The sequence below is a fragment of the Brienomyrus brachyistius genome, unplaced genomic scaffold (genome assembly GCF_023856365.1).
Source record: "Brienomyrus brachyistius isolate T26 unplaced genomic scaffold, BBRACH_0.4 scaffold53, whole genome shotgun sequence".
In the NCBI taxonomy this organism is placed as follows: domain Eukaryota; kingdom Metazoa; phylum Chordata; class Actinopteri; order Osteoglossiformes; family Mormyridae; genus Brienomyrus; species Brienomyrus brachyistius.
In genome coordinates, this window is record NW_026042328.1 from 169,968 (window position 1) to 189,499 (window position 19,532).

Here is a 19,532-nt window from a genome sequence, read left to right on the forward strand (position 1 = left end):
GTAATCAAGTAAAATAGTAAAACTTGTGTCAGGGTCCAAATATATATGGACCTAACTGTATAATATCTCTGCATTTTTCTATTCAATTCAAAATATGCTGATGGAAGCCCACACACCATAATATAAAATATACTGATGTCATACCCTATTGGCAGGATTCGCGGGTGTGCGACGGGCGGGGCGGGCAGGAAGGATCAGGCAGGGATGTGGCAGGCAGGCAGAAGAAGGGGAAAACTGGGCATTTATTATAGGAACCAGGTACACGACACATCGACTAACAATACCTAACATCAATGACCAACAAAAACCAGGGCAGGACGTGGACTGAAATAGACAAGACTGGGCGAAGATAATCAGACACAGCTGGGCAAGATCGGGGAAGTACACGAGGATAATCAGGGGGCGTGGCACACACGAGGATCGGACGAGCCGGGCATGACACCCATAATATATAATTTATACTATGCGATTCTGCTGAAGAACTTTGAGCTGCTAGTTAAGTCATTATCATGCAAGGAAGATTGTTCATAAAGTCTGGATAAATTTGCAAGTCCTAAGGCAGAGGTGAATGACATTTCAACTGTGCAAAATCAGGTGCACATTGACAAGTCAAGTTGTACCCCATCCGACAAGAATTGTATTTGCTAGCTGTAACTGCAAGCACTGATCTAAATGACATGCCTGATTAGCCACTGACATAGCTGTGGATCTTCATCGCCTTGATCCAGAATGAGATGCTGTCTGGCAGTAAGAAGGGCCAGGTCAGGATTTGGCATGAGGGATGAACGCAAACACATGTGAGCGACATCTTCTTGGGTGCTGTAGATTTTGGGTATTTAACTTGGCGAATACCTCGTATTAGACTCAATCCATGGGGTATTTTGTGGTTCTGAGCCTATATACATGAGATTCTAAATGGGGTTCTAAATTCTGCCCTGCTATCATTTCTGATTTATATGTGCTGATCCTGCTTTACTGAAATCACAGGGCTTTTGACAGTATCCTTTGGCCCCCTGTACTCAGGGACGGATTATGGGTTGTGTGGGCCCCTGGGCAAAACGTTCCCGAGGGCCCCCCCCCCACCACCAGCAGCGCCACCACCACAACCACCACAATTCAAGGGCCCTTGGCAGCCAAATGCCCTCCCTATAGGGTCAGGGCCCTTGTAGGCAGAGGATCAAAGAATGTAGGCCCTCTAAAATAGACAAACGAAAATACATTGTTGATAAGCATTGCAAATTGTTTTGGGCTAGGGGCCCCACGGGCCCCTGCACCCCAAGGGCCCCTGGGCAGCAGCCCCGCTGGCCCGGTCCGTAATCCGTCCCTGCCTGTACTGTAAGATGCATGTCCTGCTAACTTCACACCGGCGACTAATGCGCTGCAAAGGACAGAAAGTCAGTGGAGAAACACGGAAGATTTGAGTTTTATTGCCGTTTGCAGCTAGGAATTCTGGGCCCATGGACACAATGTCACCATGACACCCTGGGTCTCTGCAGTACATTCTGGAAGAGGGGAGTCCACCCTCGGCCATCTCCACTTCAGGGCCCAGGAAACCATACCCCCCCCTGCCTAGGGCCCAGGAATTCATACCCCCCCTCCCCACCATCTCCACTCCAGGACCCATGAAACCATACCTCCCCCCCCCCCCACCTAGGGCTCTCTCCACTCCAGGGCCCAGGAATCCATACCCCCCCCCCGACACCTTGGGCCTCTCCACTCCAAGGCCCAGGAATTCATACCCCCTCGACACCTTGGGCCCTCTCAACTCCAGGGCCCAGGAATCTATACCCCCCCCCCCCCTCGACACCTTGGGCCCTCTCAACTCCAGGGCCCAGGAATCTATACCCCCCCCCCCCCTCGACACCTTGGGCCCTCTCAACTCCAGGGCCCAGGAATCTATACCCCCCCCCGACACCTTGGGCCCTCTCAACTCCAGGGCCCAGGAATCCATACCCCCTCGACACTTGGGCCCTCTCCACTCCAAGGCCCAGGAATCCATACCCCCCCCCGACACCTTGGGCCCTCTCCACTCCAGGGCCCAGGAATCCATACCCCCTCGACACCTTGGGCCCTCTCCACTCCAAGGCCCAGGAATCCATACCCCCTCGACACCTTGGGCCCTCTCCACTCCAGGGCCCAGGAATCCATACCCCCTCGACACCTTGGGCCCTCTCCACTCCAAGGCCCAGGAATCCATACCCCCCCCCGACACCTTGGGCCCTCTCAACTCCAGGGCCCAGGAATCCATACCCCCTCGACACCTTGGGCCCTCTCAACTCCAAGGCCCAGGAATCCATACCCCCCCGACACCTTGGGCCCTCTCCATTCCAGGGCCCAGGAATCCATACCCCCCCCCCCCCCCCGACACCTTGGGCCCTCTCCACTCCAGGGCCCAGGAATCCATACCCCCCCCCCCCCGACACCTTGGGCCCTCTCCACTCCAGGGCCCAGGAATCCATACCCCCCCCCTCGACACCTTGGGCCCTCTCAACTCCAAGGCCCAGGAATCCATACCCCCTCGACACCTTGGGCCCTCTCAACTCCAAGGCCCAGGAATCCATACCCCCCCGACACCTTGGGCCCTCTCCATTCCAGGGCCCAGGAATCCATACCCCCCCCCCCCCCGACACCTTGGGCCCTCTCCACTCCAGGGCCCAGGAATCCATACCCCCCCCCCCCCCCGACACCTTGGGCCCTCTCCACTCCAGGGCCCAGGAATCCATACCCCCCCCCCCCCGACACCTTGGGCCCTCTCCACTCCAGGGCCCAGGAATCCATACCCCCCCCCCCCCCCGACACCTTGGGCCCTCTCCACTCCAGGACCCAGGAATCCATACCCCCCCCCCCCCCGACACCTTGGGCCCTCTCCACTCCAGGACCCAGGAATCCATACCCCCCCCCCCCCGACACCTTGGGCCCCTCTCCACTCCAGGACCCAGGAATCCATACCCCCTCGACACCTTGGGCCCTCTCCACTCCAGGGCCCAGGAATTCATACCCCCCCCTCCCCACCATCTCCACTCCAGGACCCATGAAACCATACCCCCCCCACCACCTAGGGCCCTCCCCACCTTGGGCCCAGGAATCCATACCCTCCCCACCCCGCCATCTCCACTCCAGGGTCCAGGAATCCATACCCCCCCCCCCCCCGACACCTTGGGCCCTCTCCACTCCAGGGCCCAGGAATCCATACCCTCCCCACCCCGCCATCTCCACTCCAGGGTCCAGGAATCCATACCCCCCCCCCCCCGACACCTTGGGCCCTTTCCACTCCAGGGCCCAGGAATCCATACCCCCCCGACACCTTGGGCCCTCAACTCCAGGGCCCAGGAATCCATACCCCCCCGACACCTTGGGCCCTCTCCACTCCATCTTATGCTGAATCTTTATTTTTACTATCGCCAAAAGTTCCCCAAGTGAAAAGTCTCCTCCAAGCAACCCTTTTCTATATACTGTCAATTACAGTGACCCATGGGAAACAGCTCACTGGAAATCCTGAAAGTCTCATCATCCCTTTCATTCAATTTCTGTCACTTCACAGAAGGGGAAGGTTACCTCACCATCGAAGCCGCTGGAAAACTCGCAGTGTCCCACCACAATTCCCCACCCTTCCAAGGAAGCGGGGTGCAATGCCCAGCCTAAGCTTTTCCAGCATCTTGGAGAGGTTTAATGAGGAAAGGATATGTTCGGTTTATTGGTTCATATTTCCTAAAGCTGAAATGCATCTCTTGGTAAAGACTCAACATGAACTTGACTCTCATTATACTGCACCAGTGACAATGGCAGATGGCAGTAACATGTGCCACCATTCGGTTTCCACACAGGTATGACAACACATTCAAAAACAATTCCATAATCATCGCAGCAAAGCATGCGAATCGCAGTGTTCACATGAGATAAATAAGGATTACTGTCATAACTGAGAAATTACTTTTTCTAGACAGAGAATCCATACTGAAATACAGGGCAATGTCATTTGAGAGACCTGGAGCCCCAGCAGAAGAAGGGTAAGTTTTTCTGCTTCTATCAACTCAGGATGATTCATTCATGACTGAATTCATCACTGTTTCCAGCAAGAACCATCCCATCCTATGTAGGCACGCAGTCGCACGTCTCAGCAGACCGGCACAGGCACCGTCTTATCCTGCGTCGGCACGCAGTCGCACGTCTCAGCAGACCGGCACAGGCACCGTTTTATAGTGCGTAGGCACACAGTCGCACGTCTCAGCAGACCGGCACAGGCACCGTCTCATCCTGCGTCGGCACGCAGTCGCTCGTCTCAGCAGACTGGCACAGGCACCGTCTCATCTTATGTAGGCATGCAGTCGCTCGTCTCAGCAGACCAGCACAGGCACTGTCTCATCCTATGTAGGCACGCAGTCGCACGTCTCAGCAGACCGGCACAGACACCGTCTCATCCTGCGTCGGCACGCAGTCGCTCATCTCCCCAGACCGGAACAGGCACCGTCTCATCCTGCGTCGGCATGCAGTCGCTCGTCTCAGCAGACCGGCACAGGCACCATCTCATCCTATGTAGGCACGCAGTCGCTCGTCTCAGCAGACCAGCACAGGCACCGTCTCATCCTATGTAGGCACGCAGTCGCACGTCTCAGCAGACCGGCACAGGCACCGTCTCATCCTATGTAGGCACGCAGTTGCTCGTCTCAGCAGACCAGCACAGGCACCGTCTCATCCTATGTAGGCACGCAGTCGCACGTCTCCCCAGACCGGCACAGGCACCGTCTCATCCTGCGTCGGCACGCAGTCGCACGTCTCAGCAGACCGGCACAGGCACCATCTCATCCTGCGTCGGCACGCAGTCGCTCGTCTCCCCAGACCAGAACAGGCACCGTCTCATCCTGCGTCGGCACGCAGTCGCTCGTCTTAGCAGACCGGCACAGGCACCGTCTCATCCTATGTAGGCACGCAGTCGCTCGTCTCAGCAGACCAGCACAGGCACCGTCTCATCCTATGTAGGCACGCAGTCGCTCGTCTCAGAAGACCGGCACAGGCACCGTCTCATCCTGTGTCGGCACGCAGTCGCACGTCTCCCCAAACCGGCACAGGCACCATTTCATCCTGCGTAGGCACGCAGTCGCACGTCTCCCCAAACCGGCACAGGCACCGTTTCATCGTGTGTAGGCACGCAGTCTCACATCTCCCCAGACTGGCACAGGCACCGTTTCATCGTGTGTAGGCACGCAGTCGCACGCCTCCCCAGACCGGCACAGGCACCGTTTCATCGTGTGTAGGCACGCAGTCGCACATCTCCCCAGACCGGCACAGGCACCATTTCATAGTGTGTAGGCACGCAGTCGCACGTCTCAGCGGACCGGCACAGGCACCATTTCATCGTGTGTAGGCACACAGTCGCACATCTCCCCAGACTGGCACAGGCACCGTTTCATCGTGCGTAGGCACGCAGTCGCACGTCTCCCCAGACCGGCACCGTTTCATCGTGTGTAGGCACGCAGTCGCACATCTCCCCAGACCGGCACAGGCACCGTTTCATCGTGTGTAGGCACGCAGTCTCACATCTCCCCAGACCGGCACAGGCACCGTTTCATCGTGCGTAGGCACGCAGTCGCACGTCTCCCCGGACCGGCACAGGCACCGTTTCATCCTGCGTTGGCACGCAGTCGCTCGTCTCAGCAGACCGGCACAAGCACCACGTCTGATTGATGTGGCACTTTCTATAGGAGCAAAACAATGAAGCGGAAAACTGCAGGAATGGAAAATGAAAAGGACGTTAAACACAGCAGAAGAGGAGAGTGCATTCACACTTAAAAGTTAAGACAGACTTTCACTGTAGCGGTAAGCAGGGGAGATCATTCTTGTGGATAATTGCCATTTTTCAGTAATGAATTCCTTCTGAACACTTTATGCCATATTTTAAAATATTTCTATTATTTTAAATTAAGGACATTGTCTTACATAAACACAAGAATAATTTACGGAAATCTGGGGGAAAAAAGGCACCAAGACCAATTCCGTCATCTTTTGATCCTGGTCCACTAGATCAGTCGAGTTTCCCCCCACAAGCCTCACACTAAACGGCGCACAGGATACGTCGCTAACCTCGTGTCCTCGGGCTGGGGAATCCCCGGGCTGACGCGGCTGGCTGCAGTTACTTTGAGGTCAACCGGTAATGAAATAGCTGTTTGATCTCTGAGCAAAGGCATCTCCCTCTTACGTTAAAAAAAAAAAACAAAGTTAAAATCTGATATGAAGGTGTATATGCCAGCGCGTTATGAGAAGCCACCTGGCCTTAAAAACAGAGCCTGCTATGTCACCTGCTATACAGCGGAGTCATTAATAAATCGGTTCCGATAATACAAACTTTTAAGAGAGGGCCGATGCTAATCTTAGCCTGCCGGAGAAGCCTGGGGTTTAATTCTTTGTTCACTGTAATTTCTAAACGTTTTAATCTCAAGCATTTATCTAGTCTTATGTTGCGTATAATTGTATGTACGAGTTCATACTAGCTGGCAGTAAATCTCTGCGGTCCAGTTTACTTTGATTTCTTACATTTACGTGTCAGCTCGTTAAAGAACACCCTGCACGCACAACGTTAGGTTATTATTCTGTCTGTTATTTTCAACAATACCCAGTAGTTTGGGTATAAGTTAATTTGTTCAATTAACTGTCAAATTCCACTGATTTGTAGACGTATACATCTAACAAGACAGTTATACGCACATGCGATTATATATCGCAAGAAATAATTTCCATCACATTTTCAGTGGAGCCTTGAAACATTGCGAAGAAGATTCCAGATGTACCAACATATTATTTGAGGCTCAAGCACTACGATTTCCTGCCCCTTTTGATGTGAAGCTAATCCCTCGTTGAAGGTTTAGATTCAGGTTTCAATAACAGGAACTCTCTTCCATCAGTTTGATGGAGGGCTTTGAGCCCACACCCCCGACGCCCCTCCTCAGCCTCCAGCGCAGCCGTTCGGAGCGCCCAAAACGCTCGGTGAAGCGCAGAGTCGCGGCGAGGGCATCGCGTGTACGGGACTGCACTGTAAAAGTAATGTCACGTCAACGCGAAGGTTTTGCAGCCAAAGGAAGCTAAGATCCTCCTTAATAAAGAAAACTGCGCAGTTTCTGCATCTGGGACGCGAAGACTAGGCTTCTCAGCCTTTCCTATGGAATGCGAGTCGCACTTGGACAAGTGTGGTTTCTTTGCTAATCGGCATGACTAATATAAAAAGTGTGGAATAATCTAATTGTAATCAGAAAAGAACAGAAAATAAAGTCTTAGCCACTAAGAGTCCATTTAGAGTGCTGCTGGTGTCCGCCAGCCGTCTCGTCTCCTTCTTTTCCGTGCTGACGGAGTTTCGCAGATTAGAATGGTGCGCAGTTACACCGTTTTCAGCAACAAAAACGCGGAAAATACAAAACTGAGAAAAAACAGGATGTTATTCTCGATCCTGAGGGCGACGCACGCATTCGTGGTTTTGCTACTTGTGATTACTGGTGAGTTAACCTCATTTCAACTCCTGTACCAAGTGTTTTGCGTACTGTATTGCATACCCCTTGAGTTACATAAAATACATCACATTTCATTTTGTAAAGCTCTTTACAAGTTTCTTGTAAGGTAGAAAAATAAGATCTGGATTTTTTTTCTGATACCACAGTAGTTGTGGACAGAAGATGTAGTGATTTCTTGCCTCCTCGGCTCTCTGCTGGCTGTATCAGCGGCATATTTTTTTAATATATACATTCACACATGTTTATGAAAATGTACTTTCAGTGCTCAATGTGCCGTAGCCAAAATATTATTGGGTTTTAAAACAAACGAGAGTTATTTAGGTCTATTTTTAATAACATCTAAAAGTAAAAGTAATCTCACTACTTCTACTAGTACAAATAATAATAGTAATACACAGAAAGGGACACATGCTGTCTGTTTTCCGAAATAATGGTTATAACAGTAAGGAACAGTACAGAACGCATGTGATGGAGCGATGCCAGGGAGGTTTTTTCATGTAAAGCGATAAAAACAGGAATACTGGTCAAAATTACCGCTGCTCGCTACAACTTCAAATAAACTGGAAGATAGAAAAGGGTATTTTAAAATCCACTTATTGCAAAGTGTGTTTAAGAAACGTAACATTCAGTTAACTCGCCTATTATTGCAGCCTGTCCTATGAGCGGTAAAAAATGAATGTCATACCAGTTTACCGTGTGTCGTAAATTTAGATAGTAATAAACCTCGGTGGTCTTTGAAAGGAAACCAAAGCAGTTTAAAAATGGCCTTACATTGCACCATTAGGGGTGTCCTGTTTCAAACTCTGCTAAATGCTAAACCAAGCGATGTGGTTTAGTTAGCGAAAATGACTGTTTTTATAAGAAACCATGCAAATGAAATGTAAAATAAACCAAATTAAATCAACAACAACAAATATATATATACATATACACACACACACACACACACACACACATATATATACACACACACACACATATATATACATACATATACATATATACATACATAAATATATATATATATTCCTCCAGACCTGGAACATCCTTTTTTAACATAGGTCGTACCGTATAAAATGAATATATTTAGCATGCCTTAAACATTTCTAGAAGATAATGTCTGTCTGTCTTTATTATTCTCCTTGAAATAATGTTATATAAATATTGTCGATTTTTGATTTGCAATAAAATTAATAGTACTCCAGATAAATGGCAACTAAGTTTATGGACAGTTAACATAAATTAGAAAAAAAATCCTCAGTTTGTTCGTGCAATACAAAGTTGACTATATCTTTCAATCTCATTGCCTATATCACACTTTGAAGTCTTTGTACTATGAGCCAAATTCCTCCAGAAGTGTGACCTACTGCCAATGAGAGTGGGGCTGACACTCTTCCTGGAAGTGCAGTTCAAAGGACAAGTGGGGCCAGAGAACAGCAGGGCCAGACAAGCTGTGGCTGAGCCCGTTTGTAATGATCTGCCTGGCTAGCATTTGTCAAACGTCCCAGAGCTGTTACCTCACCAAAGGGTAGCTGCCAGCTGGAAATGCTTTTGGTGGTTAGGGCGCTGGGACTGGGGCCTCTGTTATGGAGAGGACAGGACTTTGAACAGGGGGACAGACAGCATTTTCTGCTGCAATTTAAGTGAAGTATTTATTACAGAGTAAACAAGAGCAGCAAGATTTGTGAGCCTGACCATACAGTTCATACTCAGACTCTAAAGAAACAGAATTAACAGAAAACAGCCGTAAAACTCTGAATATACTGTGTGCAGTGGATCAGTGCAGAACCCAGCTGAGTCAGTCAGTGTGCGCTAGTGAAATGCAGACAAACAGCACCACTGATGCATCACTGCCGTCTGGGCATCAGAGAACGTGCGGACTCTGTTCACACGTGACACGCAGAGGATTTGGTGCTTAAGTACCTAACCAGTCATGATCACCTTTGGCTCTGATGTATAAACAAGAAAGAACTACAAAGTTATGGTGCAGAAACATGGCAGCCGGCTTTTTTTGGAGAACAGGAGGCTTTGCCAGTGACATATTGTTACCTCAGCCGTCTGAGCTTACTGAATAATCATGACTCCTCAAATTTAGAGATCAGTGGTCATTTCTGATACATCAAAGCACACAACAAAATGTGTCCTCTGCATTTATCCCATATGCGATGTTGTGACGTTGCAGGGGGCAGCTAATTCAGCGCCCGGGGAGCAGTTCTTGGGGGCGGTACCTTGCTCAGGGTACCTCAGTCGTGCCTTGTTGGTCTGGGATTCAACCCTGCAATCCTTCTATTACAAGTGTGCTTCCCTAACCATTAAGCCACCACTGCAAAGGACAACAGACATTATTTTGCGACCTGAAGCCTCATGTGCTTAACAGGCCCAAAATCAAATCAGTTTTTATTAAAATACTTAAATATCACGTTTTTTCTTATAACTTAGCATTGATAATAGATCTGAAAATGGCATGAAAATACTATATGGAGCAAACAAGATGAATGAATTCCTCCAGAAGTGAATGCAGAGGAAAACTCAAACCCTAATATTTAAGATCAAACTCTAACTCAAACCCTAATCCTCTTCCACAGTAGCACTCGTACTCCCTAAAAATTATCCTAGTGCATCTGAAAAATTCATCATAGATATTTACTGCTGAAACAAAACCCAACTAGATGCTGATATCTTGTGCTTCTTGAGGCAGAGAGTAAGCACTTCATACTTTAAGTTTTGTTTAGTGTTGTGAATTATATACCCTATTCAGCTATAACATTAAAACCACTGTGAGGTGAAATCAATAACACTGATTATCTCATTACAATTGCATCTGTGAAGGATACCTGTCATGGTAGGGGCGCATGGTGCAGGCGAGAAGGTGATGATCCACTTACGGCTCCGCAAAACCACAGGGGCTTATTTACAGATAATGAGAACCCTGGGAACACTACAAAGAAAAAGACCACGAGGGGTCAGAACTAAATAGGGGAACAATACAACTAACAGAACAAAAAATGACCTAGGAAGGGAAGGACACAGAAGAAAAGTATCAAGAAAACATAGTCAATGACTCCACAGGGAACAGAGCAGGATCAGGTACTTAAATATAGCCGGCTAACAAGATAACGCAGGACAGGTGAGAAACAATCAACCAGGGCTGACATAAGAAAACAGGCAACAGGTGGAACTAAAAATAATTAAACACAGAAACTAGAGAGCTTAACAAATAACAAGAACTAGAAAACATTAACTGAGAATAAAACACTAAGAACAGAACAGAAGGATAATTAAACAGAACCAGAAAGGAACAAAAAAGCAGGGAAACCCTAGGACAAAATAACTAATACAAAAGAAACACTAGGGAACAATATCTACTAAAGACAAAAACAGAGGTGGCTGAATTCAAACACACAACTTAGGAATTTACCGGTGCATGCGGCAGTCTGGGGAGCTACGGAAACACACTGAGGACTTGGATAACAGGGAGGACAGGATGACCAGCGACACCTGCTGACCAAACAGGCATGAGACATGAAAGGCTGGGACAGACGGGTGCAGACCTTGACAGATCCCATTATATATGACAAAAGAAGAGTCATTTATTGAATTTAATGTGTTGTAAACAGGAAAAATTGGCAAACGTAAGGATCTGAGCGACTTTGACAAGGGTCAAACTGTGATGGCTAGAATTAGAATTTAGTGATCTTTTGTGATTGTTGACACACCACAGTGCACAACAACAAAATGTGTCCTCTGCATTTAACCCACATGTGACAATGTGACATAACAGGGGGCAGCTAACGCAGCGCCCGGGGAGCCGTACCTTGCTCAGGGTGCTTCAGGGGTGCCTTGCAATCTTTCGATTACAAGTGTGCTTCCCTAACCATTAAGCCACCGCTGCCCACTGGATAGACAAATGGGTCAGAGCATCTCCAAAACTGCCGGTCGTGTAGGTTGAAACCAGTATGCAGTGGTCCATACCTATCAAAAGTGGTCCAAGGAAGGCCAATCGGTGAACCGGCGATGGGGTCATGGGTGCCCACCTGACAACTAACAGGGCTGAAAGGATCTGCTGCTGAGGACTTGGTGCCAGATACCAGAGGACTCCTTCAGAGGTTTAGTGGAGTCCAGGCCTTGACGGGCCAAAGCTGTTTTGGCAGCACGAGGGGAATCAACACAATATTAGGCAGGTGGTTTAATGCTATAATTGATCAGTGTATTTATTATTTGGGGTACATTAGAAATATTCTCACATTATTTTGCCACTGACTGTAAAGTTATAATGTTATCTCATTTTTGTATTTAGTCTTTTATGTCAAACATTTGGCCGGACGGCTAATTATTGCTAAAATAGCTTCCTAAAATCATAACAAATCCAAGGAGACAATGTTCAAACTTTTCATCTTTTCAAACTTTTCTATGTTGTACTTTTTTCATTTTTCCCGTGTTTCCTAACTGAAAACAAAATGTGGCCATTGAAAATAACTTTGATCGAAATCACCTGAGAGAGGCAAACGCAACTCGCCTGGTGCACCAAATAAATAAATTTTGAATTCACTTCTCTCACCCCCTGGGGCTGGTAGTACCCTAGGCGACTGTCTAGTGAGCCTCCTGCACAGAACTACACTGTAAACATATCAAAAGGTGCTGTTATGATGCTGAATGCGGGTTGGAAGACCCGGGAGACATAACACCAAATGCTCTAAGCTGCATCTCCGCCTGCTCATTCAGTTCCCAGGGCCTGATCTGAAAGTACTGCACAGGAGCTGATGTATCAATTCCATCACCTGGGGGAGACCATCGCTGTGATGCAGGTGTTTCTCCCTCAGTGCACTGCAGCACATGACCGGGGAACCGTCACTGCTTCATATGGGCGAGCTGCATGCAGATATTGCCTCATTAGAAGAGACCCCCCCCCCCCCCGATACCCAGTGCTTTACACCCTTTAGAGTAGGGGGGGTTCCTCTCCCATTTGTGCATCAGGCTGTGGAATGCTATATTGATTTACAAAAATACATGATTAGTCCTGTATTTCAGTACACATTACATATCCCCCAAGCTTCTACCTCACAGTCTCTGAGGAAATACACTCCCTGACCAGCTGCCAGGTTCTTCTTACGTTTGATATGCAGCCACAGAATCAACCTCCTCAGCACAGAATCAACCATATTAGCAGCTCTTGGGGTCAAGAGATGAGAAGCCAGGAGACTTTAAGACGAGACATTTGAATTTCATGAGGAATTTAAAAAGTTCATAAACTCTCTAGGTATTGATGCATTTTGCATAACTCTGGAAAGGCTAGATTTCACATCAATGTGCCATCAGTTGTCGCAGAAGACTTCAGACGGGACATTCATTGGTGTTCCAAGGGCCACTGAAGCACTCAGCAAAGCACACTCAGCAAATCATGTCTGATGTGCTCCAGGCTTACATTTCCACAGTCAATGAAGTGCTTGGAAGTTAGGGTTCGGGTGACTTTTCCTCGCTGAGACTCCTCATACTCGCAGGTGGTGGTGCAGGATCGTCTCTGCAGGTCCCCGATGGCAGGGCCAGTCCTCTGTCCCTGGAGAAGAACACAGGCTGGCATGTGAAGGACTTCCAGTGCCACCAAATGCTGAAGCACCTCCACAACGGGGCCCGCGTCACTGTGCAGATGCCCCCCAACATCGAGGGCCACTGGGTGTCTACAAGGTGCCTCTCTGAACCCGCTGTGATAAACAGGAGCAGGTTTTCTAGGCGTGTTTAGCACGTTCTTTAGGAGGTTTTGGGGAGTGACGTGATAAATCATAGTAGACTGGAGATGCTGACTGTCTAACTTTAGGAATAGACAGAGAGACTGCTTCTCACAAGCCAAAGAGAAATTGCTTGTGTGTGCAGGAAGACAAAACAGTGTGGTATGAGAGTGCGTGTCCGCGTGTCTTTGTCCAAACAGTCCCTCGCCACAATGCAAATGTGGTAAGAAATACCATATTTATTCCAGAAGTGCCGTGGCTATGCTGTTTCTTTTTGCTTAGTGACCGTGTTCTGAAGTAGCAGTCCATAGTGCTATGCTTCCACTATTTTCTTAGAGCACATGGATCCTTTGCTTCCCGATGTGACGCATCAGGGCTGGAGGAACGACGTGCGTAAGCGCCATGTGTGTTCTCGCACTGAGCCAGGATGTGATCGGGGAAACGGCCTATATGTTTTTGAGCGTGGGTAAATGAACAGTCATGAATGTCTGGAGGGGCTGTCTCTTTACTCGGCAGCGAGCAGAGCTTCTGCCTCCTCCAATAAAGTGAGCACATCGGTCTTCTGAGATTGACCCAGACGCTCTTTAACAGTCTCTTTCTGTCCTGCAGCTGTGAGGTGAGGCCCGGTCCAGAGTTCATCACTAGGTCTTACCAGTTTTACCATAACAGTACATTCAAGGCTTACCAGTTCTACTACCGGGACAACCACTGCAGCGTGCCCACCTACACGCTGGTAATCCGGGGGAAGTTGCGTCTGCGCCAGGCCTCCTGGATCATCCGTGGGGGCACTGAAGCTGACTACCAGGTCCACCGCACCCAGCTGGTGTGTCACAGTGAGGCTGTGGCCAAGGAGCTCAGCCAGAGGCTAGGCCACAACTGCCAGAGTACGGCAGGGGCAGGCCCGGGGCCTTGGGAGCCCAACGTCAGCTACGACCTGTGGAATGAGGCGTCAGGCTGCGACTGCTCAAGGGGCCTCAACTTCGCCATGCATGAGCTGCAACTACTGCGTGTGGAGAAGCACTACCTGCATCACAATCTGGACCACCTGGTGGAGGAGCTGTTCCTGGGCGACGTGCATACTGAGCCGGGCCAGAGGATGTACTACAGGCCCTCCAGCTACCAGACAGCCCTGCAGAACGCCAAGGTGAGTTGTGATTATAACCCCTGATTTATATGGCATGTCTCATGCAGGTGAAACTGTTTGTCATGCAATGCTTTAGAATAAAAAAGCAATAAAATGAAGGAAAGATACTGAACTGGAAATAAGTTACATAGATACAAGGCTTGGCCTTCTGAAGCTGTGTCAAAGATATGGAGCCCATCCATCCATCCATCCATTTTCCAAACCGCTTATCCTACTGGGTCGCGGGAGGTCCGGAGCCTATCCCGGAAGCAATGGGCACGAGGCTGGGAACAACCCAGGATGGGGGGCCAGCCCATCGCAGGGCACACACACACACCATGCACTCTCACATGCATTCCTACGGGCAATTTAGCAAGTCCAATTAGACTCAGCATGTTTTTAGACTGTGGGGGGAAACCGGAGTACCCGGAGGAAACCACACGACGACATGGGGAGAACATGCAAACTCCACACACATGTGACCCAGGCGGAGATTCGAACCCTGGTCCCAGAGGTGTGAGGCAACAGTGCTAACCACTGCACCACCATGCCGCGATATGGAGCCCAGTGATCCAAAATGTGTTCATTGATATGGGGCTTGGCTATGGAAAGCTGGGACAGTGATACAGGGCCTGGTGGTCCATGGTTGGGACAAAGATACAGAACCTGGTGGTGTGAACCTGGGGCAGAGATACAGGGCCCAGGCATCTAAAGCCAGGGCAGAGATATAGGGCCCGACTGTTTGAAGCTGGGCCAGAGATACATAGCCCAGGTGACTGAATCTAGGACAGGGATATGGTGCTTAGTCTGTGGAAGCTGGGGCAGGAATACAAGGCCTAAGTGGTCCTAGTGGTCCAAGGCAGAGATTTCCTTGAAATGGGCTGCCCCTGAACTAAAGATGCAGTATGCAGAATCTCTGATCTCTAATTACAATGGTAGAGGCTGATCGACTGAAGCTGGGCCAAATCCACAAGAACCACGCATAAAAGTGCACGGAATTCTGAAGCCTCTCCATCTGTGGCTCAGCGGCAGAAAATTAAACATCCCCCTCCCCAAAACAGGGGCTCCACTGGCAGCCATAAGCGTTTGATAAAACTTATACGTCAAAGGAAAGACAAGAAGACCACTGCATTTTGTCCTGGTAGACAGCCAGACAGTTTGTGGAGTGGGGGGCAGATCTTTGAAGGGCCTCGCTCCCAGACAGGGCCAGAAGGCCATCGATCTGACGAACATAATCAGTTACAGTTTCATCACATGTAGTTTCAGGGCAGCCCAGGCGAGGGCAGTATTACTCCTGTTTTGAGCTACACTCTGCGGGGCTTGCATGACAAAGATTTGCTCCACTAATCACAGATGCTGACTGATTAGTAGTGCTGAGTTTTTCCTGTGGTATCTGCCCTGTTCCAAGTACAGAATCTCTTCAGTTAGTGCTCCTGAGGATCCCCCAGCATCATACCGAGCCAGGCAGTACATCTGCTTGGCTCCAAGCAGCCAGGCAGATGTACTTACTCATATGACATCAGTAGAGGTTAGGGTTTCTCTTCAGTTAGTGCTCCTGAGGATCCCCCACCATCATACCGACTCCAAGCAGCCAGGCAGATGTACTTACTCACATGACACCAGTAGAGGTTAGGGTTTCTCTTCAGTTAGTGCTCCTGAGGATCCCCCACCATCATACCGACTCCAAGCAGCCAGGCAGATGTACTTACTCACATGACATCAGTAGAGGTTAGGGTTTCTCTTCAGTTAGTGCTCCTGAGGATCCCCCAGCATCATACCGGCTCCAAGCAGCCAGGCAGATGTACTTACTCACATGACATCAGTAGAGGTTAGGGTTTCTCTTCAGTTAGTGCTCCTGAGGATCCCCCAGCACCATACTGGCTCCAAGCAGCCAAGCAGATGTACTTACTCACATGACATCAGTAGAGGTTAGGGTTTCTCTTCAGTTAGTGCTCCTGAGGATCCCCCAGCATCATACCGGCTCCAAGCAGCCAGGCAGATGTACTTACTCATATGACATCAGTAGAGGTTAGGGTTTCTCTTCAGTTAGTGCTCCTGAGGATCCCCCACCATCATACCGGCTCCAAGCAGCCAGGCAGATGTACTTACTCACATGACATCAGTAGAGGTTAGGGTTTCTCTTCAGTTAGTGCTCCTGATGATCCCCCAGCACCATACTGGCTCCAAACAGCCAGGCAGATGTACTTACTCACATGACATCAGTAGAGGTTAGGGTTTCTCTTCAGTTAGTGCTCCTGAGGATCCCCCAGCACCATACTGGCTCCAAACAGCCAGGCATATGTACTTACTCGCATGACATCAGTAGAGGTTAGGGTTTCTCTTCAGTTAGTGCTCCTGAGGATCCCCCAGCACCATACCGGCTCCAAGCAGCCAGGCAGATGTAATTACTCACGTGACATCAGTAGAGGTTAGGGTTTCTCTTCAGTTAGTGCTCCTGAGGATCCCCCAGCATCATACAGGCTCCAATCAGCCAGACAGATGTACTTACTCACGTGACATCAGTATAGGTTAGGGTTTCTCTTCAGTTAGTGCTCCTGAGGATCCCCCACCACCATACTGGCTCCAAACAGCCAGGCAGATGTACTTACTCACATGACATCAGTAGAGGTTAGGGTTTCTCTTCAGTTAGTGCTCCTGAGGATCCCCCAGCACCATACTGGCTCCAAACAGCCAGGCATATGTACTTACTCGCATGACATCAGTAGAGGTTAGGGTTTCTCTTCAGTTAGTGCTCCTGAGGATCCCCCACCATCATACCGGCTCCAAGCAGCCAGGCAGATGTACTTACTCACATGGCTTCCCGTTTCCCCCTCACTGGCCAGAGTCCTCAGCTGGCCCTACATCCCAGACAGAATGCATAAATACAACCCATAATTGTTGCCCAGTAAGGTGCCTGTGTTTTCTTTTGCAGAAATACTGGAAGATGTGGGTGGTATGAGTCAGTGGGTTAAAACGCTGTGCCTGTGATCAGAAGGCTGCTGAGTCAGATCCGGTTTTGCGCAGAGTGGTGTCACTGTGGGGGCCCTGAGCAAAGCCCTTAATCCCAATTGCTATAGGGACTTTCTCAATTGCCTGTCAGTTTGGATTATGAGAATGAGAGATGACCTGCCTTGGGCTGCTTTTGGAATTCCTGCATCTGTTTGGCTATAAAAGGTGTTCTTGTCCTGAGAAAATACACGGAAGCACAATTTGCACAGGGAAGACATTGAGGCACGTATGGATTAATTGAGTGAATTTCTGAAATCACAGTTGATTTCATTGTGAGTTTCAATTTCTCATTGTGCTGCTGAACATGGGGAGCTCACCCAAATAAACACTGAGAACCCAGGTAGCCTAACCTGCCCAGGGATATTTACGCCGTTGAAGACATTCCTGTTTGTTATTGCTTTGACTCTTCTTCATAATGCAGTTATTTGAGAATGTTTTGCAGGGTGTTGTGTACTGTTTGTTAAGGCTTCCATACCCCACTGGCCGGGGGGGCACTATGTTGGCAGCCTCATGGCCGGTCGACAATTTCCACTGGACACCTCCCTCCCCCATTCCAGAACCATGACCAGACGTGCATCGCCTGCCGCATCATCGCTCGCTCAGATGAGCAGCGGCCTCCCATCCTGCCGCCGCGGGCTGACCTGGCGGTGGCGCTGCACGGCCAGTGGGTGAGCCAACGCTGTGAGGTCCGGCCTGAGGTGCTCTTCCTCACACGCCACTTCATCTTCCATGACAACAACAACACCTGGGAGGGCCACTACTACCACTACTCTGACCCTGTATGCAAGCACCCCACCTTCAGCATCTACGCTAGGGGGCGCTACAGCCGTGGTGTGCACTCCACCAGGGTCATGGGTGGCACCGAGTTCGTCTTCAAAGGTAATATTGCAGGAGGACTCAGGTCCTCCAGCCAGAGCCCAGCATTAGCACATGGAGGGGGGGGCAATGGCTGGCAAATTGCAATAGAAGCACTGATTATCCTCAAATCTGGTGCTACCTGTACATTATTAATATTCAGTTAATTTCTGCTACGATGTGCCGCCCCCATTACAGTGAACCACATGAAAGTGAGGCCCATGGACCAGGCGACCACTTCGCTGCTCAACGTCTTCAATGGGAACGAGTGTGGGGCGGAGGGCTCCTGGCAGTTGGGTGTGGAACAGGATGTCACAGCGACCAGTGGCTGTGTGGCCCTGGGCATCCGGCTGCCCCACACCGAGTACGAGCTCTTCCGTCTGGAGCAGGACCCACGCGGCCGCTACCTGCTGTACAACGGCCAGAGGCCCAGCGACGGCTCTAGCCCGGACCGGCCCGACAGGAGGGCCACCTCCTACCAGCTGCCTCTGGTGCAGTGTGCCACCAGTGGCCACAAGCCCAGCACTGCTGCAGAGGATATTGACCTGCCCCTGCGTCTCAGCAGCAAGTGCCTACAGTGCTTCACGGTTGCCACAGTACAAATTGCACTCGCCCTCCTTTTCCCTCTCCTGCTCCTGGGCTAAGCCACACCCCCATTCCTATGCCCCTCACTGGGCTGAAAAGGAGAGGAAGATCATACTGAGTCACAGGGGAGGGGGCTGCATTCTCAGATGTGCTTAACTTGACGCACGTGAACGTATTGGACGGTTCACTCTTCAGGAGGCTGAAGGAGATGTGTCCTATGATGGCCAGCGCTTATGCATCACAGTAAATGCACTTTAGCAGACCTGCTAAGGGTTTGTACATAGTCTAGAGGGAAAAGCGTGTCACGCTCACTGGCAGGAACCCGCTACTGGCCGCTGAGACTAGTGGGATGTGTCCATATGAAACAGTCCCTCCATGCCGACTTAAAGCCAGCGGCTCTCGCTGTAGAACCAGAGATGAACGCTCCCAGCCCTCAGCTGTAGCATCTGTTTCTAAGCTTGACTCTGTAATTAGAAAATTAAAGTGGTTTAATTACACCCGTCGCTGCGCTTCTCTCTTGGTGATGTACATGAGACACCCTGCCCCCTGTGTGATGGGAGTCAAAAGGAGTCCAGGGGCAGCCCTGGGTGTGGTTCCTGTCATCTTGCTCTTCAAAGCCAATCGGCATCAAACCACCTCTTCTGTAAACCACTTACAAAACAAAAAATGTGTTTTCAGTACTGGTTTTAAACTATAAATCTGATATATTTGATAGCCAAGTTAGCTAAGTCTCCAAGCCTC

The 19,532-nt window shown here is 49.7% G+C and overlaps 1 protein-coding gene across 1 annotated transcript; it reads left to right on the forward strand.

Annotated features, from left to right (window-relative positions):
* The first annotated feature begins 6,898 nt into the window (after window positions 1–6,898).
* On the forward strand, window positions 6,899–19,288 carry LOC125724012 (protein APCDD1-like). Its single transcript, XM_049000858.1, has 5 exons — window positions 6,899–7,481; window positions 12,995–13,178; window positions 13,829–14,363; window positions 17,909–18,230; window positions 18,405–19,288. Exons 1-5 carry the CDS (start codon window positions 7,355–7,357, stop codon window positions 18,848–18,850), a joined length of 1,614 nt encoding a protein of 537 aa, XP_048856815.1. The 5' UTR covers window positions 6,899–7,354; the 3' UTR covers window positions 18,851–19,288.
* The last annotated feature ends 244 nt before the right edge of the window (window positions 19,289–19,532 follow it).